The sequence below is a fragment of the Protopterus annectens genome, chromosome 6.part0 (genome assembly GCF_019279795.1).
Source record: "Protopterus annectens isolate FY-2018-M chromosome 6.part0, PAN1.0, whole genome shotgun sequence".
Taxonomy (NCBI): Eukaryota; Metazoa; Chordata; order Ceratodontiformes; family Protopteridae; genus Protopterus; species Protopterus annectens.
Genome location: NC_056737.1, coordinates 944,337,146 through 944,364,325, shown reverse-complemented (window position 1 = coordinate 944,364,325; position 27,180 = coordinate 944,337,146). Strand labels below are relative to the sequence as shown.

At 36.5% G+C, this 27,180-nt stretch overlaps 1 protein-coding gene across 3 annotated transcripts in view; it reads left to right on the top strand.

Annotated features, from left to right (window-relative positions):
- Window positions 1-27,180, top strand: part of LOC122804624 (alpha-1-antitrypsin homolog) — a 150,599-nt gene that overhangs the window by 77,866 nt on the left and 45,553 nt on the right. For all 3 annotated transcript variants that reach the window (XM_044074594.1, XM_044074596.1, XM_044074595.1), the window contains exon 3: window positions 7,582-7,852. In XM_044074594.1, coding sequence (XP_043930529.1) covers window positions 7,582-7,852 — 271 coding nt within the window. The remainder of the gene's footprint in view (window positions 1-7,581; window positions 7,853-27,180) is intronic.

Here is a 27,180-nt window from a genome sequence, read left to right as displayed (position 1 = left end):
TTTGTTTAAGATTTCCTGATATGCTGTTCCATTTTTATTTTTCACTTTCTCTTTCCCGTTCGATTCTCGGCTTGGCTTGGGAGTGCCTTCTGTGTGGAGTCTGCATGTCCTCCCCGTGGTTGGGTAGCATTCGAAAGATATGCGTGCATAAATGGGTGTGCCTTCGTTGAAGGCTGGGCATTGAGCTGGCACCTCAGCTTTTCGTAAAAAATCTACTACCAAACATTAGCAGACCGGAGTTCCGCTGTGGCGACCCCTTACCGGGAAAAAGCCGAAAGACAAACAACAACAACAACAACTTTCTCTTTCCCTAAAATCCAGAGCCTTCATTTTTGTTTTCTTTGCCTTGGTAGTCAATGTAATTGTAAACTGTACTGTTGGTTGGTTACTTACTTGTCCCCAGATGGCTACCTACTTCCACATCTGTGATCGTTTCTTCTTCTCCTGTATTTGAGAAAACCAAGTCCAACTCTATTTTTTATTAAGGCAGTTTTAGAACTAGTTGCCTGTAACATCTCCTTTGTAAAGCTTCAGAATTTTCTTTCTGTTAAAAACATCTTCAGGGATGGTGTTCCACTTACTATCAGGCATAGTAACTCAATGACATCTCCAGCAGTATGGCTAATGAGGTGTAAAATGTCTACTGCACTTGTTTAGGGTGGGTAAGCCTATGAAGCTACAATAACTATTTGATGTGACGTTTTACTTAAATGTGTTTTAGGCATATTTCATCAGTTTAATCCCAATGATAGCGATATGTCAATACAGCACAGAACAGGTAGTGTGGAACTATGATGTTGTTTGTACTGCTATTGCCATGGATAACATCCTAGTATTGTTGTTTTTTTTTGCACAGTGAGTATGTGAAAATTAAAGTATGCCATCAGTTGTCTATCCCATTTCTTTTCTATTTCAAGAATGTGACTTTATAGGCAGTTACTAGGCATGCAGTTTAGGATACTTTTGAGGAAACCTTGCCCAGTTTCCTAATTATTTCAGAGCACTGTCTGCTTAAATGACTTGCTTGGAGTTCCACGGCAGGCAGGTGGAGGATGAAGGAATAAAACCCTAGACTAGGGAAAGGAGCTCATTAACAGTTATATTATTTGCCAGACATATTTTACTTTTCTTTAATGTTGCACCTCATCATGAGAAAAAAAATGATGTGCTTCCTGTTGCAGTATTTCATTTGCTTTTTGGCTTCAGTGTCTTCTTTTGTATGCAAGGATACAAGGATACACTCTCTCTTCTCTTTTTTCCTTGCATTATAAATGTTCTGTTTCTGTCCTATACAACATGTATGCTGGCATACATAATTCTCAGTCACTATTTTTCATATGCCACATTTCTAATGCTGACACAATATAAAGACATTGTTCTTCCATTAAGATCGCAAACACAAAGTGCAGGGTTTGATTCTCACATGGGGTAAATGGCTAGGCTTAAAATGGCCCACAGGGGCAGTTAGTCTAGTACTACTCTATGATCCTATGATGTAGTTTTTTGCCTTGCAACAGGTGATAGACCTTAATGTTTTCCACTTGTATTTATCAAGGTCTTTTCTGTTTTATCTAAGTTGATATTTCATTTGTCTTCCCTTTTATTACTTATCTCTTTATGTTGTTCTGACCAAAGATACATCACTAGTTATTCTTACAGTGTTATGCAGTAGGCTAGGACTTTCCTGTCACTTTAGATAAACTGGCACCCTATGTGAACATTGCCTAACACATTCTGGCCTACTCGCATTCTCCAGATTACTTTTGTCTTCCTTTTTCTTATAGTTTGTCTTGCTCATATTAATTCATTCAATATTTAAGCAAGACTTTAGTCTAATACCTATGGAGGAAACATCTGCACTAAGCTGGGGGGGTCTGAGAGCCGCAAGGACCCCAGAAGCCATGGGGGTTATAGACGCTCTAAGATGCATTCTAGAGTTTTATTAAACAACCTGCTCATCAAATGATTGTCTGAACAAAAACAGGATCAAAGAAAGAAATCCATTCATACTCTTCAACTTTTATTTTCCTGCATCCTTTAAGCACATCATAACTAATGAAGAATATACTATAATAACTACAGTGGATATAACTGTATTAATCCAAGGGCCTGGTGGCTGCTACGTCCCCAGAAGCCACAAAGTTTTATATGTTCTGAGGTACATTTTAGAGTTTCTTTTTTTTAAACAAGCTTGTCATCCAATGATTGTGTGAACAAAAACCAAGATTGTAGAAGGAAATTCAGTCTTCTTCTTTAATGTCACTTTTCCTGCGTCCTTTCAACACATTCTAACTGACTAAGACTGCATGGTAATAACTATAGTGGAAATAACTGTATTAAGCCAGGAATCGATGTGTTCCTAGGCACACAGAATCCATATGGTTATGAATACTTGTAGGTGCATTTAATAGCTTTTTTCCAAACTTTTGATACAGTGATGGCCTGAACAAAAATCCTGCATATGAAAAAGAAGTTCGACTTTACTTTTTTACTTCAAGGAAGAAATCAGCTGTATCCAAGTTTTAATGCTCAAATGTGACCAAACACCAGTTCACAGTAAACTGAGAAGGCAAATAATTGTGGGGATACATATTTTCTGTGTATCCCTCTATGGTGTTACATTGCCACAAATTCCTGAATTCATATATTTCAAGCTGCTGTCATATTTATGTACAGCATGGCTCCTCACCCCCTATCCCCAAAAGACAGCCACCTTCTGTATAGCCTTCTGATTTCAGACTGGGACAAAACTGGAAAATCAGCCAAATAGAATATAGCATATTTGCTGTCAAACATACATACATATTCTTCCCTAAAACATAGCCATCTGTATATGCATCAGATTTTTGATTGTGAGGAAAATGAAAAAAAAAATTACAATAATGTTTCTAACTTGTTAATTCTAGACAGTGCAGTGTCCCTACACAATCTACAGTGACCCCCCCTCCCCCCGTGCATCCCTCTGAAGTCTGTGAGGAAAGTGTTCCCGGCCCATCACAAGAAATAGGCACCTCTGATGGTTTGGAGGAATGTTAAAAAATAATGATGTTGTCTCCACCCCCCCCCACCCCACACACATACAAATACAGCAACCTCCTATGTACACCTATAACCAGAGCTGGTTTTAGAGTAAGTTATGTTCAAGGTTCCCTATTAGCATACAGAACACGCATTCTTTCGAATGCGTCTTGGTCAAACTCAAAAGCCTGAAATGGAAAAATGTCGAAGCAGCTTTTAAGCAAATTCTTTCCCTGGGAAAGAATTTGCTTGGCCACTTCGTTACTTTGCCATTTTCGGCACTGTAGTGCGGTCATGGAGTTGGTATATTTAAGTAGAGGGGTGGGGGGGGTGAAGCCCCCCCCACTTAATGTAATGTTTAAAGTATTTTTTTTTTTGTTTGAACAGTGACTTTTTTCCCTAGAAAAAAATTCGCTGTTCTGACAGTTCAAAATTGTATGCTTTCACTTACATAGGGTCTATTAATCACCGTTTGCTTTTTTAAGTGTTTGGTGATCTAATATAGACCCGTGTTCAAGGCATTGATGATTACTAAGCCCATATCAAAATCCACTTGTACAGCCTAGATTTGTTGGATCACCAGTATCTAGAAGTTCTGGTCTGATTATTCTGTGATGTATTTGCCCTCAGAATATAAGAGATGACTGTTAAACTGAGCAAGTGTCAACTTGGTCAGAAACTTTCATCCAGACACCCCCCCCCCCCCACCAAGCAGTTGTGGCTGCTTCTATGTTTAATTCAGACATCTGATTATAATAAAAGAGAATAACATTGTAATGCATTTCAAATTTGCTCCAAAAAATATTACAAGTTACTTCACGTATTCACATTTCTCATACAAAACCAAAATAATAATAAGCAAACAGCATCAGGCAGCTAGTCACTTTTCTCCACAGCAATTATACCTACTCTATCTGTGTATATCAGGTGTCCAGTCAAATAGTCCATCTTTCTTTTTACAAATCCACAGTAGCCCTGCGAAGCCAGCTAGTGACTTTTTAAGCTGAACTAGTGACAAGAGGGTAAGTTATTCAGTCAACCTGAACTCCCACCCAGAAATTATAACTACAATGTATGATGGCTATGCAATATTATTTCACTTCCACAGTCCACAGAACCAAGTTGCCACATATTACAGTATTCTATTCCAAGTTGCTCCATGCAAATCATAAAGCCAGAGAAATATTGTCAAAAATTTGTGGTTGCTGACTGCCGGTATAAAAATACTAATAATGCAACTGTCTGCACGACACCATTCCTATAACTTATGTCCAGATCTCTGCAGAACAATCTTCATTTCTTTTTGGTCTGTTAAAAAAGGAAGGATATTTCAAACATTCATCACTACCTCCAGGAACGTAACACTTATGTATATTGTCCATGAGCTGCTTAAATTTTATACCCAGAATCTCTCCTCTAAGATCTCAAGCATGACACCCATCTCACATGCTGACGGACACACATATGTACAAACATATGAACGTATGCACTCACATCTCCTTTTCTCAAAGCTATACATGTTAAGTGTTTTCATCTTGCTTTACATGTCATTTGATATAAGCCATGTATTATTTTTCTTACCTTCATCTGAACCATCTTTGTTCTGTCTCATTAAATAAAGTGATGAGGTCTCTGGAACTGCAGATAGTGCTTCCATCTTTATCCATTGAGAAAATGACTTCATATAGGATTGTGATGCTGCTTCCTCATTTATCTCTTCATAGCTGGGTGGCTGTGGTTGTGCAGCGGTTAGCATTTCCACCTCACAGCAAGAGGTTCTCCGGTTCAATCCTCAGCTGGAGTGCCTTCTCTGCAGAGTCTGCATGTCCTCCTTGTGGTCAGGTGGGTTTCCTCTGGGTGCTCCAGTTTCCTCCCACATCCCAAAGACATGCTATAGGTCAATTGGACACTATAAATTAGCCCTAGGCATGTGTGTGCCATACCGTAAAACTCCACTACCAATCATGAACAGACAAGGTGATCCACTGTGGTGACCCCTAACTGGGAAAAGCTGAAAGAAGAAGATTTCATGGGCATTTTTTGTTGCTTTCTTACACTGCTTACTGTCAGGCCTGCTTCCTCTTTTTTTGATATAGTGCAGTGTTAGGCAGTTATATTTTGTTAACTTAGTAAGTGATCTACCATGAAATGCAACAATTTCACACATAAACAATGTCAGAGACTGAAAACACAACAATATACATTAAAAAAATTAAACCATATCACAAAATTCTCCTTAGGAATGTCAGATAAATATATAATTATAGGTAATACCACGTTAAAGATTCAAGCTTTTTCAAATATAATGAAATACTTGTGACAGGATCAGTATGCACCTTTTACACGGATACATAAGTTCAAATTATTATTATTAGCAATAGGTTAAGTTTTAATTTAATATCTCAGAGAGTTACATGACAATTTAGTAAATCAGCAATGTGATTGTCTTTAGATAGATAGATAGATAGATAGATAGATAGATAGATAGATAGATATCAACAGTTTAGTAAATAGTTGTGTGTTAGGCAGAATAAAGAAAACACTTCTGTAATATGGTGGTAAGGTAAGTTTCATGATCTTACGTTTAGACAAGATACTAATTACAGACTTTAAAATGGGAAGATGCAATATTATACTGACGTTAATGCCTTAGCAAAGATATGCCATATATTCAAGGGACTTCGGCTACTGATAATGAGTGTAGGCTTGCCAGATCAGGATGCCTGAGAAGTGATCCAAACATATGAAGGGTTTCTTCACACACAGGATAGGTAAATGCATTCTCCTAGAAAGGAATACATTCTTATTAAAAAGCAGCTAAGAAAACGAGGAACCTTCCTTACCAACGGCTATAATATTTTAATTATGAATGGACAACTATACTTTGAGGTATTATTATCAACAATGACATGTTGTTTTTGTTTTTGTTTTTGCATTGGTTTAGGTAAGTAACTAGGAGTACTTACTACATGCATTTCGACAAGTGAGTTTTTAATGGTAGTTTGCTAAAGACTGAGGATAGCATTTTCCTACAGTACAGTTCCTAGTTTGTCCTCCCTTCAGTCTAAAGTAATTTCTTATAATGGTCTGTTGCTTACTCTTAGATTAAACATCAAACTTTTGAGAGCATTGTGGAAATAATCAAAAACAACATTTTGACATTATAAGAGAAAAAGAATATTTTATTTATATATTTGTTTTTGACAGTGCATCACATGACCTGTATCATTTTATACCTTTTTCTTCTATTGTTTTAAACTTATTGTTTGTTTATTTATTTATTTGCAAAAAGGGATGTGTTGTTTAAAACTGATTACTGAAATAGCATATCAAGCTTGATCAAATATTAAGGAAACAGAGTGATCCACAACCTTTTATTATGAATTTTAACAGGTTCTGTTCACACTGTTTTAGATATATCAATTGCAGGCTTATTAAAATATGTTGCTTGATTTTAAGTGGTTACTTATATATTGTTTGAAATGATTATATGTGATGACACATTTTACCTTATAGCTTTTAAATGCTAAATCAGTGCCTAAGCATGGTAGTTATTAAAAAAATCAGGAAGGTAGCAGGGCCCATAATTTACATTAAGTTTTAAGAAAAAGTCTAGTTGTTTCAAATAATACACAGAGGAAATGTGGATGCTTTCAATAAATATAGATTATTTTGTATGTCTGCTGAGATTGTCCATTATTTGCTAATATCTTGCCAAATAATTCATTGGGTGCAAATAGGGACATAGCTATTCAAGTTCCTGACACGCCATCAGGCACTTAGAGTTACATGCTTGGAGAATCAAATGAACATTCAGCTGTTACTCACAAAGAAACTGTATTAATGAGAAAAAGCTGTTTTTTGTGACATTTTTTTCAAATGTACATTATCTGTGGAGTTCTAATGTGCATTGAAGATTTGGGAGCTAGTTAACCATTCTTAAAGATGGCGTCCATTTTAAAATAATTAAAATTTTATAAGAACTAGATCTGGTCTAAACTGAAACTTGGAAGTTATGTATCTGTTTTAACAGCTAAGGTCCAGATGCCTTTTATAATGTTATCAGGAATTTATTGCTAAATGAAAAGTACCATATAGCAACTTTCTATTTTCTTCATGTACGGCAAAGATTTGTAAGAAAAATGAGGACTTTTGTTTCCCAGGCTATTTTCTTTAGTGGTGACTAGTATTGTTGAAGGAAAAAAGCATGTTGTACTCCCAATACCTGAGCCATTTTATCTGATTGTATCTGTTACAGCCATACCTAGAACTTTCTCTCTCTCTCTCTCTCTCTCTCTCTCTCTCTCTCTGCTTACAGAAGTACGGAAGGTTACTTCTTCATAAGTAGTTTGGTAAATCTTTTTGAAAATTTATGCTTTGACAAGTGTTGCATTAAAAAGGTTTGTGTGAGTTTGTTGCACTGAATAAAAATAACATAGCTTTTGGTCAAATGTGACTGCTGAAGAGGTTGTACTTTAGAGAAAGAATTGAGTTGAAAACTGAGGTTTGTGTTACCATTCAGGTAACAATTAACTAACAAAACTTTTTATATATATATTACAGGTAAATGGGAAAAGCCATTCAATTCTAATCTAACCAAGGAAGAAGATTTCTTCGTAAATGAGAATGTTACTGTTAAGGTACAAATGATGTACAGAAATGGCAGATATAAAGTACATCTTGATACAAGCAAGGGATTCCAATTTGTAGAGATACCTTACAAAGGAAATACTGTCATGATTCTTATTCTGCCAGCAGATGGTAAAATGGATGAAGTAATACAGAGTTTGACTCTTGAAAAAATAATGAATTTGCATAAGACAGCATTTGTCAGGTAATTCTTATATTAATATATTTATTGGTGATGTTTTGTTTGAAGTGTGATCTTTGTGATCTTTGTCCACTTACTGTTTATTAACATTAACTAATTTCAAAATTTGAAGGAAGTCTTCAGTTTCAGTGAAGGAATTTTTGATGTAATCCTTTTATTTGAGGAACAGAACACTGGGAGATATAATTTAGGTTCTTTTGGCAGGTGTCCATGTTGTCTAACAACTAAATGCATTATGTGTTGTTTGATCACCCAGTAGCACAGATGGTGGGGAATAATCCTTTGTACAGAAGGATCTCTTCAGATTTCTCCACAATACTGTAAATCAGTGTTGATGTATTTGGGGGATATAGTTATTGCATATGTGGGTGTATGGGTGAATGTGACATTTTATAAATATAATATTACAGGTAAATGGGAAAAGCCATTCAATTCTAATCTAACCAAGGAAGAAGATTTCTTCATAAATGAGAATGTTACTGTTAAAGTACAAATGATGTACAGAAATGGCAGATACAAAGTACATCTTGATGCAAGCAAGGGATTCCAATTTGTAAATAATGAAAAATGCTTATGTTGATTATTCTACATTGTTTATGTGTCTGTACACAAAATGAGATGTCATCTCTTCTTGCCTTGTCTTGGTATGGGTATTGTGGAAAGTTGAAGCTTAGTCAGTTTGTCCTCAATGAGCAAGCTATCAACAAAAAGAACCACATCTAAAATTTCCAACAACCTTACCGAAAGTGAACATTCCCTTACAGTGTGATAAAAACTGATTAGAAAACACAGAATGTTTGTTTTTGCAATACTCGATAGAATAGTAAAAAAAATCTATAAAGTTATATGATAATTGTTTAAGTGTTTTATTATAAGGTCATAGAAAAGAGTGTGATCATTTAGATGTAAAGTATTTCTGAACATTCATATCCACTCATTTGCCACTGCATTTTAAATACTGTCATCTTTTTATTTTATTTTTCAAATCGTTTTTATTGATTTAGACTTTATAAATATTGCTCAGTACATTTTCAATATAATCATAAACTGAAAATTTACAACCAAAATCATATTAGAATATCGAACAGTAACTGTTTACAATATTTATAGTAGAAGCTCAAATAATAGACTTTATAATTCTGACCTTCAATCGCTATAATATGACAACAGATTTAATCTGATAGATCACAAAACATTCAATATTTGTTTTTGTTCATATTTCTCCAATAACTGCAAAATGAATATGGATTAATGGATGTCTAGAAATATTCTCCCTGAATTAAAAAGATGAAAAATATCATACTTTTATCCTGTAATAAGTTTGTTAAACACCACACAATCTACTTCATAAGATGTATAAACTTGCAGCTAGATCACTGAGTGTCTTAGAGCCATAGATGAAAATGTACACACTTATTCTGAAGAGTTTGTGTAAAATAATACATCATCTATTCTGACACAATTCAGAGCCAGGAAACTCACAGCGAAATGGTTTTGCCCATGAACACTCTACCCTCTAATGTAATTAACCTTTTCCATCCTATTTTTTCTTCCTGCAATGCCACGTAGATGTAGTTTAAAACATAGGAATTCTTAAGCACTTTTTTCTGCATTTCCAATTATTTTCCTAATAACAATACACAAGGGCATTCCCATTTTTTCTATTTAACTGTATTATTTTGTATTCACAAAATAATTTCTCTCAACCTGGATGATGTAATCTAGGCAGCACAGACCATGCCATTTTCTTTGTTTGCCACTACCTAGAGTTTTATTTCCTAAGACTGTGGATTGCTGAGACCAGTAATATACTGTAGAGATTTCTCCTATAACTGTTTGCAAAACTGTTTCACTTTAGCTTTTACTTTGTGCTTTATGCAAAGGAAGTTGATGACCTTTAATGAACCAAGAATTAGTCTAAAACTTCCCTAAAAGGGAAATTCATTTTAACCAGCAGGTAAAGTTCAGTGCTTAATCTGTTTGTTCACATTTCAACAGTAGATAATTTTCTTTGATAAACAATAGTGACAGTGTTTTAAATTCAGTGGAAGAAGGAGTAGATTCGCAAGATTTTCCCATGTCTGGTAATAAGTTTTCTAACAATAGATAGTAAACTCCAAAGAAGAACATATTGGCAATTTGGAACACAATTGGGAACTGGAGTGTTTTGTAAAAATAAAGATTTAGTTAAAGTGAACTTGTCAGACCATAATGCTTGTAAAAGGTGTAAATATGTTCCTAGAATGCAGTGACTGTCTGACAATCAATACATATGTGACCAATCTGCTTTAATTGATAATTTACATCTCCAGCACCTTAAACTTACTTTTTAAAATTTAATTTCTGATTTATGTGATGTGAAAAAAGCTCTGTGTAAGAATTTCCAAGAGAAGATTCTGCAAAATAACAATGAGATAGTTTTAAAATAAGAAATTAGAATTATATTTTTGTCTGAATTACATAGACGAGAAACACTTATTTGAGATGTATAATTAAAATAAGCTTCAATAACTTGATTTTTATGATTTTTCATTAGTTTATATATAAGAGAGAGGTATGATATTCTATTTCCTGTATTTATTTCTGGAATATTGAGAACATTAATTGTGGGTGGAAAATTATTTTAGTAGAATCTGGAATCAAATTCAGTTTCAATACTATAGCCTCTCTGCAAGCTTGAACTGTTAGAACCAACTAACCTTTTCTAGGTCATACCTGAGCACCATATAATCACTGTTATACAATTTGGTTTCTGTTAAAAACTGTTTATGTTAAAATGAATCCCTACTTTTAAAACAATAAATTTTATTATAGCTAAACGTTTAACTGCACTCTTGTATAAAAGCTATAGGAAAAATGGAAAATAACCAAGCCTTTACCTTAGGGTATTTATATACAATAAGTAACGAATCCAACACAGCAGTATACCTGTAGAAAGATGAAATGGCTTTCTCCAGTCATGTAAAGTAGCTATTCAACCCAGTAGAAACAGGGATCAAGAAATGCAATGTTCCACGAGCATAGATGAGTGGTTCTTCAACCCAAATAGCTTTTTAAATAACTTCAGAATATGAATAATATAACAAGAACATGTTTGGTTATTAGCTATTTTAATAAAATACATTTTAACAACTAATACATTGTTAGTTAAAATAAGATTATGATGTATTGTAATATTTTTATAGACTTTAACCAAATTGCTGTATGCACTTTTTTCCAGTTAGCTGAGTAGTTAGAGTTCAACCATAAGCCTATATTATTGATAACCAAGGCAGCTGAATACAGATCATGGCCTGGAAATTTGATACCACCATTTTTCAAAACTCTAGTATGATGGGCTAATGACATCTTAGATTTTTTTTAGGGTACCATAAAAATCTCAAACGAATATGGTTAAATTGTTTGATATGTTTTAGATGGAAGTAGAAGAGTAACTTGTATGATATATCATTTTGGGTAGAATGATTTTTTTTTATCAGTGTCAATCTATCATCCGCTGAAAAACTCATTTTACTGCATTTATCAAATATTAATGTAATATCTTCCAGGATATTCATATAAGTCAAGCAAAAATTGCTTACTATCTTTGAGTATATATTTATTTTTATCCACTAATGGTCTCAAGAAATACTCTAGTAAAATTGAGAAGGGCTCAGTTAGCCACCCTTGCCCTGCTACTATCGGTCTCATGGGAGGGGCTGTCAAAGATTTATGAATCTTGAACCTTAAGGTATTCAAACAAAGTATCAGATATAATTAAACTTCTATGGAGATCTTCTAAGGTGTCATAAACTTGAAAGACCTTCGTACCAACTTCCAAAAGACTTATATTTCCATAAAACATTTCATCACTCAACATAGACATCATTATGTTAATATAGCTAGTATAATCTAAAATGACCAGAAATTTAATTTATTTATTACCCCAAATGAATCAACTATAAAATGTCTTCAGATTGTTGCTATGTTAATAATAATCTAGAAACAAATTCAAAATAATTTAAAGCACTTTAATACTCATTAATGAAGAATTAACATCATCTATAGTCTGAAGAATATAATCAGCAAATAGCTGAAGAATAAAGTACTGATCTCCTATATCAGAGCCTATTATATCTTTACTAAATTTGATAACATTGGAAAATGGTACTATTGCCAAAGCAAATAAAAGGGGGTAAAAGAGGACAGCTTTGTTTTGTGCATTTGGTAATCCTAAAGAATAGTGAAATATAAAAACCTAGTTAACAGCTGAGAAAGATTTACTATGTAAAAAGATGAATAAAGGATATATAATCATAATGGAACCTACATAATTTTAAGACTTTATTAACTCTAGGCTGGATTATCAAATCAAAGTTTCTATTCAAAACTAAGCTAATTATATATAATTTATTTTTATTAGAAGAAGCAAAATTAATGAGAATAATCATTATTGCAAATTATCATCTGTCAATCTCTGTGAAACAAAACCTGTTTGGCCTTCATCAATCAGATGAAGAAGAAAATTCTTTAGCCCATTTTGAGACATTGACATAAATAATTTATAATCAATATTTAGCAAACAAATACACCTAAATAAAAAACGAAGTACATTTTTTGTTGTTTAAATATTAGTGAAATTAGAACATATTACCACAAATTTAGCAAACAAATAGGCCTAAATAAAGTGCAAAGTGAAGGGTGTTTATGCTGTTTCAGTAATGGTGAAATGAGAACATATTACCAAGAGGGTGGAAGGGACAGAATAACTTTGATTTCTAGAAAAAAAAATTAGCATACATCAGTACAACAGTGTCTTTAGTGATCATTTTGATGTACAAAAAATTTAAATCTAATGCAGAACAATTAGAGTGACTATGATATATCACAGATACATAGCATATTGATATATGATGATATAGACATATGTCTTGCAGTTTCAGGAAAGAGATTTCCTTTTAACAATATCTAGGAAATAGAAATGAGACTTTTTGATTTATGTTGACTTACCATATCTCTTAGGAATGGCAGGTTATGTAATGCTCTGTTTGCAGAACTTCCCTAGAGAAAATGAAAATGGGTTTCTACTGCAGGAAAGCTGCAAAATGTTCTTGCTTTTTCCCTACCTTCTCTTAAATTATGCCATTGGTCAATGATGCCATCATGCCAAAGTCTTGCACTATTAAAAACAAGGTGAACTGAACGGTAACTACCTTGTCCAATCAGCAGTTACTTACCTTGGGTTGCAATGTTGGTGTTCCGGATGTTGGTCATCTACATTGTCAGTGTATTCGTCTCAGTGAAGTGGCTGTGAAGTAGATCCATATATATATATATATATATATATATATATATATATATATATATATATATATATATATGGGGCCCCTTCAGTTGAATGAATGTTTAAATGTCCAAAGACGATATGACCGAGACCATAATTTCGAACATTTAAAAGTTCTAACGGACTCAATGGAGATCCGCATACAGTTCAGAACAGGAAGATTTCCCTTTTCTGCAATGCAATGCAATCCCGGACTTGGTATATTTAAGTAGGGGGGTGGGGGAGCAGGGAGGCTTGCCCCCCTGTTATTTAGGTTTTGTTTTTGTTTTGTTTTTTTTTTTTTTTTTGTCTATTTCAGCAGTTCGAACTTTTAAGTGTTCGAAGTTATGGTCTCGGCCATATCGTCTTTGGACATTTAAATGTTTGATCTACTGAAGCAGACACACATATCTATATCTATCTATCTATCTATCTATATATATATATATATATATATATATATATGGATATTGGTCCATAAGTGCGAAAGACGTTTCTGTCCATTGTACAGTATTTTCTTATTGATTATAGAGCAATATTTTAGTCATTTCACTTACCTTCTCTTTTTTAGTAGATATGATGCTTTAGATGAGTTGTCTTCTTCTTAAAGAAGGCAGGAAAAGGCATGTCTAATTCAATTGCTTTTTCTTCAGTTTTAAAAGAAACAGGCATATCTCAAAGCTGCCCAGTGCATGTAGGTGATGTGAGCTAGACTTAGACTTCTAAGAAAGATTTTACAGTGCCTCACCACAAATGACTTGGGGTGTGTTATAGTCCTCATTTATGATTTCTGAGAGTTTCTGTAAATCTTTTTTCCTCTCAAAGATTAATGAATGAGTTGAGAGTTGTCTGGGGAGTCTATAATACAGACAGCCATGGAAATTGATTGGTCCCCTGCCCTATACCTTAGTTCAGCTTTTAACTAGAAGGAAAGAGATTTTATCCTATCAGCCAATTATTTTATAAACAACTTCAAACTGCAGCTATGATAGGAGTTAGTGGAGAAAACAAAACTCTCTTTGTATTCATTGCTATTTGGGCAATTAAATATATCAACATTTTTTTATTTGTTATTAAGAAGTCATAGTGTTATCACTTAGATTTTTTATATTATGTTGATGAATGTGGGGAATCGTTTTATCTGCATTATTTGTGTACTATATCTAACAAGTTAAAGATATGTACTTTTGTCATAAATTAGCAGTAAGAAATGTACACATAATTTACTTGCATACTAGAAATTAAACTATACAATGCAGTGCCACAAAAATTTTAAAAATATAATACTATTAATATAAAGCCTATTTCTCTCTGTTCTTTAGTTAAAAAAACTGTAGCTGTGACTCTGAAATTGCTTGGTGAGGAAATTAAACTCATGTTGCATTCTTTTCTATGCCCTTCTGCATAAAGATTGTTTTAAATTTTTTTTTAGATCATTAATGTATTGTAGTTTTGAACTTTTGAAGGTTTGTGCTGTGGATGTTTTAAAATAAATCTGATATATCTATGTGTGTGTGTGTTTTATGGCTGCATGCACTGAGGATGTTTCTCAGTGCATGCATAGTGAGGTGTCAACCTACATGTTTTCAAACATGGGTGACAATATGTTAACAGTTGACTTTGGGTGTTCTCACTAATATGTGGTACACCCACATAAATGTATATATATATATATATATATATATATATATATGTATGTATATATATATATATATATATATATATATATATATATATATATATGAGTCTGTGTGTGCATGTGTGTACGCGTGCTTATATAATATATATATATATATATATATATATATATATATATATATATATATATATATGTGTGTGTGTGTGTGTGTGTGTGTGTGTGTGTGTGTATCTGATGTTGTCAAACTTCACATCGTCCTTGGCTTTGGGCTTGGTTCTGAGCCTCGCAAATGACTCAGCCATTTATTTCAGCTCACACAATCCAAACCTCTCGAACTAGACTCTACCTATGATGCTTCTCTATAAATTACCTCAGATCTCATTTGCCACTTTGTGGTGTCAGATGCGTCCAATCTATCTCTCAAACTTTGGCAGCAGTACAGTGTAAGTTTTTTTTTTTCTATATTTCTCAGAATTTTCTATGTTTGTATATATTTTCTATATATATTTTCTATTTTCTTCCACCTGCTCCTCTCTCTCTCTTTCCCTCTTTGTGCACATGTGAGTGTTTCTCCCCTTTCTTTTTCTTCTACCATTAGGTAGTTTGTATGTACCATTGTTAGTACTATCTCTTCTGCTTTCTTTACGACAGGATAATCTACATTACCATTGCTGGCAATTTTTCTCCCTTTCCTGTCCTTTCACAAAAAAAAAAAAAAAAAAAAAAAAAAAAAAGGAGATTCTTTCTCGCTGTCTCATGTGTTCGTGTGCCTGTGTGCGTGTGTGCTTGTGTGTGTGTGTGTGTGTGTGTGTGTGTGTGTGTGTGTGTGTGTGTGTGTGTGTGTGTGTGTGTTAGGTCTTTCTTTTGTAGCATCGAGGATAAGTCATCTAAGGTCACCTCTGGCTTTAAGAGGTGCCAAAAATGTGAAAAGAAGATGCCAAACTCAGATGGGCAACTTTTCTGTGTCTATTGTTTAGGCACTGTCCACCTCCAGGATGATGGTGCAATTTGCCATGGTTTCTCCGCCAGAACCTTGACTGAGCATAGAAACAAGCTGGTCTTGAAGGGGCTATTAAATGGTGATATTGAAGAGGGCATATCTGGTTGAAGAACTGGAGCCAGCTCTTCCTCGTCTTCATCTTCATCATCCAAAACAAAAAAGTGACCACATTCAGTTCCAAGAAGTTCCTCAGAACTGCCTTCTAAACTGACAAAACCACCTACAGTGTCAACAGCTTCCACTGCACTAGTAGGTAAGGATGATTCGACATCAAGTCATATTTTGGAGCAAACATCTGGAGCTTCAGTACCATTGGCTTTATTAGTACTGAAGCAGTTTACTGTTGAATCTTTACCAAGGAACATGTGTTTCACCTCAGTGGATCCCTTTTTTGATAGGTCACCCAGTCCTTTCTTGGAACCAAGAACACCCAGGTCTCCCTCTGTTTCATCCATTTAGTAGACTAAGAGTCTTTCAGAATCAAACATTATGAGACTGGTTGATCAGCTTATAACAGTGAGGGGATTGCATCCCCTTTCAGTTCCAAGACATCTTGGCACCAGAACTGGTTCTTCTTTGACACCATCACAGATTCCTTCTCCAACTCCTACAGATCTTTTGAAGCCCCTGGTACAGACCTTCCAGGCTCTAACTGTCTTGGTACTGGCTAGAATTCTTTCTCCAGACCCAAGGATCGCCTTGAGCTCTTCCACTTTGTTGGAACCAGAGACCACCCAGGGTTGGGGCCTTGATGCTGGTACTGAGGGGCAGGGTTCTGTGTTGATTTTTTCAGAGCCATCCATGCCCCTCGGTGCCTTGGCATTCATAAGTTTGACCCAGACTTCTGCTTCGGAGGTGGCTTCCTCAGTGCAGGGTGGGGCCATGGTTCAGAAGGAGTCTATTTTGGTTCTGGGCTCCCATCCCTCTATGGGGCACCAGCCTTTCGAATCATGGAGAATGCTTTGTCTATTGTGGACACACAGTCCTTGCCACCCCTGTCAGGCTAAATATTATCCCTGTCCCCTCGACCAGAGCTTCCTCCAGCCACAACACTGGGACAGGGGATACAAAGGCCTCAGGAGCAACTGACCTTGATGGTGTACTCTTGGGATACTTCTCCAGGCCATCCCATCGAAGAAGTACCTGAGAAGAAAAAGTGCAAGAGAAAGCACTTGGAATCCCCTGTAGAGTCTTTCACTGAGGACACCAATTTCAATTAAGTGGAAAATTCCCCTAAGTCACCCCGATGATGTTTCCTTCATAGACATCCTAGAAATCCTGAAACAGAGGGGTGGCTGGACCTCCCTTTAGCCTTCATCAGAGGAATCGATTTACCTGGAGGCTTTTCATGCCCAGCCCTCTACCTCCTTGATCTCTCCACCCACTATTGAGCTTAAAAAACATATCACTCAGTGGGCCTGGAAAATTCTGGACTCTGTTAAACCAATCCCGAAAGAGACCTGCCTGAACTCTATCTACCCCTAAGGCCCCTGAGGATGAGTAACATTGGGCCAAGGGTATCCCAGTTGATACCATGGTGATGACAGCAGCCACAAAAAGGGAACTTGCAGAAGAAAGTCTTACAATCCATCCTCCTAACAAGAGGTCTAGGACTATGGATAGGTTTGGGAAGCACGTTTATGCTTCATTGACCTTGGCTCTCAGCTCTTTGAATCACATGGCACACTTCTTCAGGCTGCAGAGAGATCTAATTACAGAGCTTTCAGATACTCTCACAGAAGCTTTAGCTGAAGAGGCTCACGACAAAGTTTCTTCTCAGCTCACCACCCTTGAATCTATTGCCAATTCATCCATGAGGCTTTTTGCTCAGACAGCTGAAGTGATGACATGAGCAGTAGGTTCAGGCATAGCCATCAGGAGACATGCCTGGATGTGCTTGTGTGACTTTGTGAAGCCATTTAAATCTTTGTTCATCAATGCTCTGTTTGACAGATCATCCCTATTTGGACCCAAGGTGAAAGACACACTAGCCAGATGTGAGAAAGAAGACTCTTTCTGCCATGGACATATGCTTCTCCACTCCTCAATGGCCCTACTCTAGGAAACAAAGAAGTAGGACCCTATGGGTCAAAAAGTCCCAAGGGCCTTTCCAGGACTCACATGGCAAAGACTTTTCCCAGGGCAGAGTAAGAGGTAACAATAGAAGATGCCATTCTAGAGGCAGAAGTGGCCACAAAAATAGGGGTCCAGAGGTTCTTTCTCTGGTAACTCCTACCAGTGATCCTGAATGGAGGCCCAATTGCCTTCCTCTAGAGGCAGTTGGAGGTCAATTATTCCTGCATCAATCTGCCTGGCTACAAATGACTATGGACAAATGGGTGCAGGGGATCATTTCCAGAGGTTACATCATTCCCCTTACAACCAATCTGAAAACACAAAAAAGACTCCCAGACATTCCACCTAGTCACTGGATGGTGGCAATTGTAGAGATTCAAAAACTGCTTGACAAAAGAGTCATCCAAGAAATCCCTCTGGACCAGAAAGGATCCAGATTTTAATCAAGATTCATTTTAGTGTGCAAAAATACGGGGAGCTGGAGACCCATTTTGGATCTCAGCCAATACAACAAGTCAGTTCAACAAGCCAAGATCCAGATGGCCTTGGTACATTCAATTCTTCTGTTTTTGGAAAAAAGACAACTGGATGTGATCTATAGATGTTCAGGATGAATATTATCACATACAAATGAAAAAACACTCCGGAAAATTTCTGTGATTCTGGCTGGGACCCAGTAACTATCAGTTCAGAGCACTTCCCTTTGATCCGACCACAGCCCCCAGGCTGTTTAACAAATGCATGGCAGTGGTAGCATTTCATGTGAGACTGCTGGGATTTCAAGTTTTTCCATATCTCAAAGACTGGCTCCTTACCATCACCACCAGGCGTCAACTCCTAAGGGCAAGAGATTATACCCTTCATCTTTGCACTACATTAGGCATTACAGTAAATTATGAAAAGTCACATCTGAAACCCAACAGCTGGAATTTATCAGAGCCCTGTTAAACACAGTCATGGGATTAGCATCACTCCTATTAGAAAGATTCCTAAAAATCAGGTCACAAGTAAACCATATTATTCAGGACAAAAGTGTTCCAGCAAGGCTCATACTGCAGGTGCTAGGGTCAATGGCAGCCTCTGTTACCTTAGTTCCCTTGGCCAGATATCACATGTGGATTCTTCAATGGCTTCTGGCCTGCCAATGGTCATTGCTGATTCAACTAATGTCCCATCACATCTTGATTACTAATCGGTGCAAACAAGACCTCTCTTGGTGGCTCCATTCCGACGAGATCCTTTCTGGCCACCCATTTGTTCTTCCACAGCTACTAGCCATAGTGACCATGGATGTTTCCCACATAGGGTGGGGGGGCATTGTCTGGGAAGGACAGTCCAAGGTACTTGGTCCCAAATGGAGGCCAATTTGCACATCAGTCTTCTAGAGATGAAGGCAGTACACTTAGTGTTGTAAGCATTTCAGAATGTTCCCCTCTTGGAACAGTGACATTTCAGATGGACAACATGTCGGTAGTCTGGTATATCAACAAACAAGGTGGAATCAAATCTTATCCGCTTTGTCGAGAAGCCCTCAGAGTTTCACAATAGGTGATTTCTTCCAACTGCTTTCTAACAGCAATGCACATTCTGGACAGTTCCAATGTGATAGTGGACAAAACTGACCAGACCTATCCTGATGCCTTACAAGTGGTCTCTCAATCCAACAGTGGTGGAAAATATTTTCTGGCACTGGGGATAACCTTGCTGTGACCTGTTTGAGTCCCCTCTGAACAACAAGTGCAGCAGTTACTTTGCCCTAATCCCATCCTGGGGGAGTCACCCAGAGACGCTCTTCTCCATGATTGGGTCCCTGGTCTTCTGTAAGCCTTTCCTCCAACTCCTCTGATATGTCAGTTTCTAAAGAAAGCCAAGAGGTTGAAGAACACGATAATCCTCATTGCTCCATTCTTGTCTCAACAGGTGTGGTTTCCCCTCATTTGGCCTCATCTACTTTTGAAACCTTGGACCCAGATCCAGATCTACTATCTCTACCAGCGGGAATCATTCATCTGAATCTCCAGAATCTGAAGCTCACTGTTTGGCTTCTCCAATTCCATGACTGCTGGGCTTTCTTCTCTTAAATCATCTGTCCGACAAATCATTCTACCTCATCACAAGCCTTCAACAAGAAAGCTGCACCATAGTAAATGGGAAAAATTTGACAGATTGGCTCTTGACAGTGATATTGACCCTTCTGCAGCTCCTATGGATAAGGTTTTTAGAATCTCTGACTTGTCTTTATCAGTCTGGCTCTTCAGCTTCCATCATTAGAGTACATCTAGCTGCCATATCCAACTTCCATATTGGTTTTGATGGGTCTTCACTGATTTTTCATAAACTGTGCAAGGCCTTTTTAAAAGGAACCCTTATGCAAGAACTCCCATTAAATAACCCAGTGCTCCATGGGATTTACCCTTGGTCCTACAGTGTCTCACATTATTCCTGTTTGAACCTTTAGCTACTTGTGACTTCAACTTTTTGACCTGGAAATCTATGTTTTTAGTAGTTCTCTCTTTGGCCAGACGAGTATCAGAAATTTGAGCTTTGTCCTGCAAGCCCCCTTATTTAATATTTTACAAGGACAGGGCTTCTCTCAGAACTAATCCTTCATTTTTGCTGAATATTGTTTCAGAATCTAATATCAATCAAACTTTACATCTACTTGTCTTTTTCCCTAATGTTTCCAGTAAGGGAGAGTACTGTCTGCACTTATTAGATGTCCACAGGCAATTACATTTTTACCTTCACAGAACAAAAGATATCAGGAAATCAGACTAATTGTTTGTTGCATTTTCCTCACTTTCTCTGGGTAACCCAGTTTCTAAGGTTACTATAGCTAAATGGCTTAGGGATTGCATTACATTTGTTTATAATACAAAGGGACTTCAACCACCACATCATGTGAAAGCTCATTCAACGAGAGCTGTATCAACTTCTGCAGTTTTTAATGCCAGAGCTCCTTCAGATGACATTTGTGCAGCAGCTTCATGGGCATCTCCTCATACTTTTATTGCTCATTACAAACTGGACCAGGTCTCCAGGGGACGTGCATCATTCGGTTCGATAGTACTCCAAAATATTCTTCCATGAGACGTCCCAGGATTCAGGTAGCTAGGGACTCTGTCCCACAGTCAAGGATAATATGAAGATTGACAGCATCAGATAAAGAAGTTATGTCTTACCATAATGTTCCATCTTTGTTGTCGATCTTCACTAATCCTTGACATTCCCCCCTCCCTCCCCCTACCTAAGACTCTTAGTGGACTGAATATTCCTAAAGACTGGCTTCATAATTCAGGATCAGATATGGTCTCTTATTTATTGCCTTTATCTGTCTGTCACTATTTTATATATATATATATATATATATATATATATATATATATATATATATGTATATATATATATATATATATATATATATATATATATAGATAGATATGTGTGTGTGTGTGTGTGTGTGTGTGTGTGTGTGTGTGTGTGTGTGTGTGTGTGTGTGTGTGTGTATATATATATATATATATATATATATATATATCTATATATATATATATATATATATATATATATATATATATATATATATATATATATATTGTATGGGTCTTGACATACCCAAATGGTGATGTTCATAACTTCAACCAGAAATGTGGACAACACAATATCGACATGTTACTGTGTGTGTGCAACACAAAAACATTGGTACATTCAAAGTTATAACAAAAAAGAGAGAAAGCATTCTTCCCCCACACCCCCTGCTAGTTATATATACTAACTACAAGACTGCATAACATTGGGAAAAGGGCAACCCTGAGAATTATGCAGTCTCACAATCTGTCAACCAACTGCTTAGCTGAGCAATTTGGGTTGACTAAAAAGATGTCTACCAAAACTACATTCAACTAAATTCATGGTTCACATACATATATACAAATTCTTATTTATATGGAAGTAACAACATGGAGTTAAAGAAATCCAGCTTCTTGAAGTCTAGTCGGCTGTAAGCCTGGCCACTGAACCAGTAAGTTTAACAACACCATCATTAATAGGTAATTGGGTATTCTACCTGCTATTCTAAACCTCACAGAATTTACTGCAGCTACCCCTTCCTCAGCAAGCTGTCACCCTTGACAACTAAACATTGCAATGACATCAGGTGGCGAAGAACAGGACAAGCAAATAAATCTGATTTGGCAGCAAAGTACTCCACTGCACACTGTATATCATAGCCAGCTGGTGTCTGAATATAACAATGCATACAAACAGCAAATATACAACACTCAAATCTTGAAACTGGGTGTTCTTTAGACTACTACACAGCACTGATATACAGGGCCTGCAATTCAAAGACAAAGAATATGCATGATGGAGTTTTATGTCCACAATAATTTCTTTCAACTTAATCCAAGATTTTAAAAAGAATTCTTACACCATAAATACAGAGACAGAATGATGAATAGCATGGCTTTCTGAGGCTGTACTGCTGTGGCACTTTCTACAAAACATTCTGATGCATTCCATCCTCTCTGTATCCACATAACACATATAGGCCACACTGGTGCACACTATTTAATCCACCAATACCCATACTTGTACAATGAGCTAGTCCACTGTTCAATGGCCAGGATGAAATCTACAATACACATCCTAAATCAGAGTTGCAGCTATCAAACAAAGTCTCCACTCCAAAACACTGACAAAGGCTTCCCAGGAATGCTAAGCTACATGATCCTTCTAGAACTGCAATACACTTCTCCTATTACCTTTTTGTAATGGGAACCACCACACTAGCTCACTAATCCAGTGGTACTGCTGCTTTCTATCTCACAGCATTCACAAAGTGTTTCAACCATGACAGCCATACAGTTTCCAGTGCCTTCCACATTTCCAGGAAGACCTTGTGTGCTGCTTCAGCTTTCTTAGCTGTGAGCTACTTAATTGCCCTACTAAGCTAATGAACACCACCATCAACAGAAATGGAATGACTCCTACCAGTCAGTTCTGGTGCTCTCTATTTAAAGATGATATGTCCATCAGGTTTAGGAGATCCCCAAAGTGCTTCTTCTACCTCTTGACAATGTTCCAAGCTAAAATTATGAGTGATTGCCAATAGAAATCAGTGATCAGGGAAGTGTAATTGGCAAGTTGCAATATCATGCTGTTTATGCCTGATCAAGGGTAGGGAAGCCATTTTCCATACCTAACAAATTATTTCTTTCACTACTGCAGCTGCCACTTTCCTGGTTTCTCAATATCCATCAATCAGAACTAGAAACAGACATAGTGGCACTGAATGGTAAACCTCTTTCTTTAACTTGATAGCTTCCATCATTAGTGGCATTCACCAGGAGATCATAGGGTAACTTTTGTGGCAAGAAATGTTCATATTTTTGAACATGAGTCCTTGCCACTACCTCAGCCTACTGAGGCCTTGGACAGCATTCATTGGTACTTCATGTCTGTAGTGTCACACTACATTGGAGAAGCTCTTCTGGAGGTGGAAAATGAACACACCACACAAGGAATCATCTGCTAGACACTCATAGGATGCCACCACTACATGCTGTGGTTTCATAAGTCTGTAGAAATGATGTTAAATATATCTGATCCTAACCAGCAAGTGCTGATCAGATGATGGTTCCATATCTTTCGTGATCTGATTATCTTATATAGCCTCAGGTTGGATGGCATGACTATAAGGTCAATCATTAAACTTTGGTGCTCCAGTGCAAAGCATTATTATGAGCAGCCTTGAGTTCAAACAGGGTGTTCATTATGAATAACCTATGAATAACACACAAGTCCATTAGCAACAATCCACTCAAGTACAGATCAGGCAAGTCGCACCCACATTCCTTCCCATCATGACCAACCTGGTCCCACTATCATTCCTCATGTGACTGCTGAAATACCCCAAAATTACAGAGTTAGTAGGAAGTACCTGCCATGTACAAGTCTACTTGAGAATTTCAAATTGGGCTTACCAAAGCCAGATTTACCAGTCAGATTATATTGTTGTTGTAACTCTCTGTAGTAATATACAATTAACGATTGTTTTGCCTGTATGTTTGTAGGGAGGGTGCACACCTTGCTTCCCTAAATGTTGGGGATTTTGCCACCGCACCCCTTATTTCCAAATATACTACATCTAAAGCGATACTCAGAGAAAAATATCTAAACTTGTTACCCTCTTTCCTGAGTTGATTCAACCGCTGAGGTAGTATATTTAGAGAGTAGGGGGTGTGGGAGAAGAGCCTACTCATCAGAAGATATGATGGTTCTCACTATGCTTCCAAAAACAAAAGAGGTCTCACAGCCACTTGAGCCCAAGCTGCTTGAAGTCCAGGAAGTCACAGCCATAGGTTCAGGTAACTGTTTCCCTGTCCACTCACTTGGCAAGCAGCTGCTCAAACTCAGACATGAGTTCAGGGACACAACTGCCACCGTGGTCAGAGACCATCAATGTCAACCATATCAACTAGACCCATATATATATATATATATATATATATATATATATATATATATATATATATATACACATATATGTATATATATATATATATATAGATATAGATATAGATAGATAGGTATAGATATATATATATATTTATATATATATATATATATATATATATATATATATATATATATATAGATATAGATTATAGATTAGATATAGATATATATGTATAAAGTATGTATATTATATATATATATATATATATATATATATACATATGTGTGTGTGTGTATACACACACACACACACACACACACACACACACACACACACACACATATATATATATATATATATATATATATATATATATATATATATTTTTTTTTTTTTTTTGGGGACGGGCCAAGCCCCCTACAACCCTCAGTGTGTGTGTGGGGGAGTGGGGGAGCTTAATCTGCCATAACTGCTTATATAAACTAACTCAAAGATCACCAAAACTCAGACAAAAGGGAATACCCCCAGATACAGCAACGTTACTTATACCTCACTGTCTCTCCTTGCTATTCTCTGAAGCTTTGCATTCATTTTGACAAATTTTTCCTGTGTCCATCACCTTTTGCTCTCATTCTTTCTGCAGCCAATACTAAAGCATCCACAGAGCCATTTTACCTTTACAGACTTCATATTTGGAATGTTTTAATGCCACCTACTGGACAAAATGATGATCTTCTGTGCATAGCTTTTCAGGTGCTGATTCCACCAGGTCTAATTCCTTAAAATCTGTCACCCCAACTTCATATTTGTTTAGACTAATCATGAGCTCATATCTCACTGGCCTAGGTGATTTTCTTGCTTTCTTGAATTTATTTATAAACTTTGCAATAAGAAACTTATGATCTGAGCGACAGTCATATCTAGATCTTGTTTGTGCTAACTGTATAGAACTCTTCCATCGTTAACTGCAACATATATAGTCAGTCTGTTTTCAGTACTGACTGACTGCTAATAGGTATGTGTAAAGCCAACTCTTAGACTGCTGAAAGAGACTATTTGCTATGACCAGTGCATTATATTCAATGTCCCACTTCATTTTGTCATCCAAGGCCAAACCTGACCGTTATTCCACTTATAGTTTGACAACAAACTTCAGCATTCCAATAACCTGTGATGAATGTAACATATGTTTTGGCGTTATTTCAAAACTTTGTTTCAAATATCATTAAAACTGATCAAGTTCCTCCACTTCAGCATCCATATCCAAAGCATAAACATTTATCACTGTAATGCCAAATGGTTTACCTTGTAGTCTGATTAAGATCATTCTACTCTTTTTGGGGTTGGAAATGAGGACTGATTCACCATTCTGTTAACTTCATGGTCTGCTTTATTTCCTGTGTGAAATTCTTTTCCATAGCAGAAGATGAATATCTATTGTAATATGGCCGACTCCCATCCACTGTATTTCACTAATCCCCAGGATGCCAGTCTTTATTCTCGTCATCTCCTCATTAATACTTCACGTTTACCTTGGTTCCTAGTTCTTTCATTCCAAGTTCCAGCTGCGTTTAGTTCTTTGAGTATTTGGCATTGCTTTCATGTATGAGCATATCAGCAGATTGTCATCCATCTGGCTTTGATCCATCGACATCTTAATCTCTAGCACTGATCATACTTGTTTGTTGCTCTTTTCCAGCAGTATGTTGAGCACTTTCAGATCTCAGGGTCCCACCTTCCTGTATCATTTTTTGATAGTGGTTTTGTTTGAATTTGTCCGTATGGTTTTTTCTTGGCAAAAGCACTGGACTGGCTTGCCATTGTCTTCTTTTGTGAACCTTATTTCATCTGATCTTGGGTGCCCCTACACAGTATAGTTCAGAGTTGCACTGAGATACACAAGCCCCTTCATCAGCATGAAGTAATGTCCAGAAAGGGATCAGTATGACGAAAAATGTAACTTCCATGACATTTTCTCCCTTCTAAAAGTGCGTTCAGATCCCCTCTCTTTCCATTTAGTAAAACACTCCCCAAATTGTGAAATTCTTTCATTTTAAAAGACGGACAAGTTTTGCTGTGTTTATAAAATGCTTTGTGCATGTCCTGTTTTGCCATGGCTCTAATTGGTCATATATTCTTTTGGTCAGAGGAATAGGCAGAGCTTCATAAATTTCAGATTCTCATTTCCTATTCATGCAAAGCTCCATTACCTAGAATATATTCAATATTCTACGACCTCAGCTGTCAGCATGGTGGGTAGAGTGACAGAAATGGAAAATGCACTTAAGGCCTCCAAATGCACTCTATAATTATAATGGATGTTCTATAATATGTAGACTGAGGTGTTGCTTAACCATATTTTGCTAAGTAGATGTCAACATATCAGGATAGAATGTCTTGACTTTGCTGTCGTTAATATGAACATGTTGTCATACAGTGTGTGTGTGTGTGTGTGTGTGTGTGTGTGTGTGTGTGTGTGTGTGTGTGTGTGTGTGTGTGTGTGTGTGTGTGTGGTAACCACAAACACACATGTATTGTCATCTCTGTGAGTTGTAAAAGAAGTTAAACAATACTAAGTAAAACAATACCATTTGCATATATTTTCCATACCTCAATCATTCCAGACACACAATGATGTGAGCCAATGCCTTCCACATTTACAGGGATTTTATGAATTGTGTAGAGCTCTTGTACATATGTCGCATCATATTTAACATGCAGATTAATTGATGTATACAGGTTCTTGACAAGTTTGAAATTGTTTTAAAATATTGAGCACATATTTACTATGACAATGATTTGTAGTAACTGAATGTAGTTAATTTTTAATTTTAAATGTGTTATGCATACACAC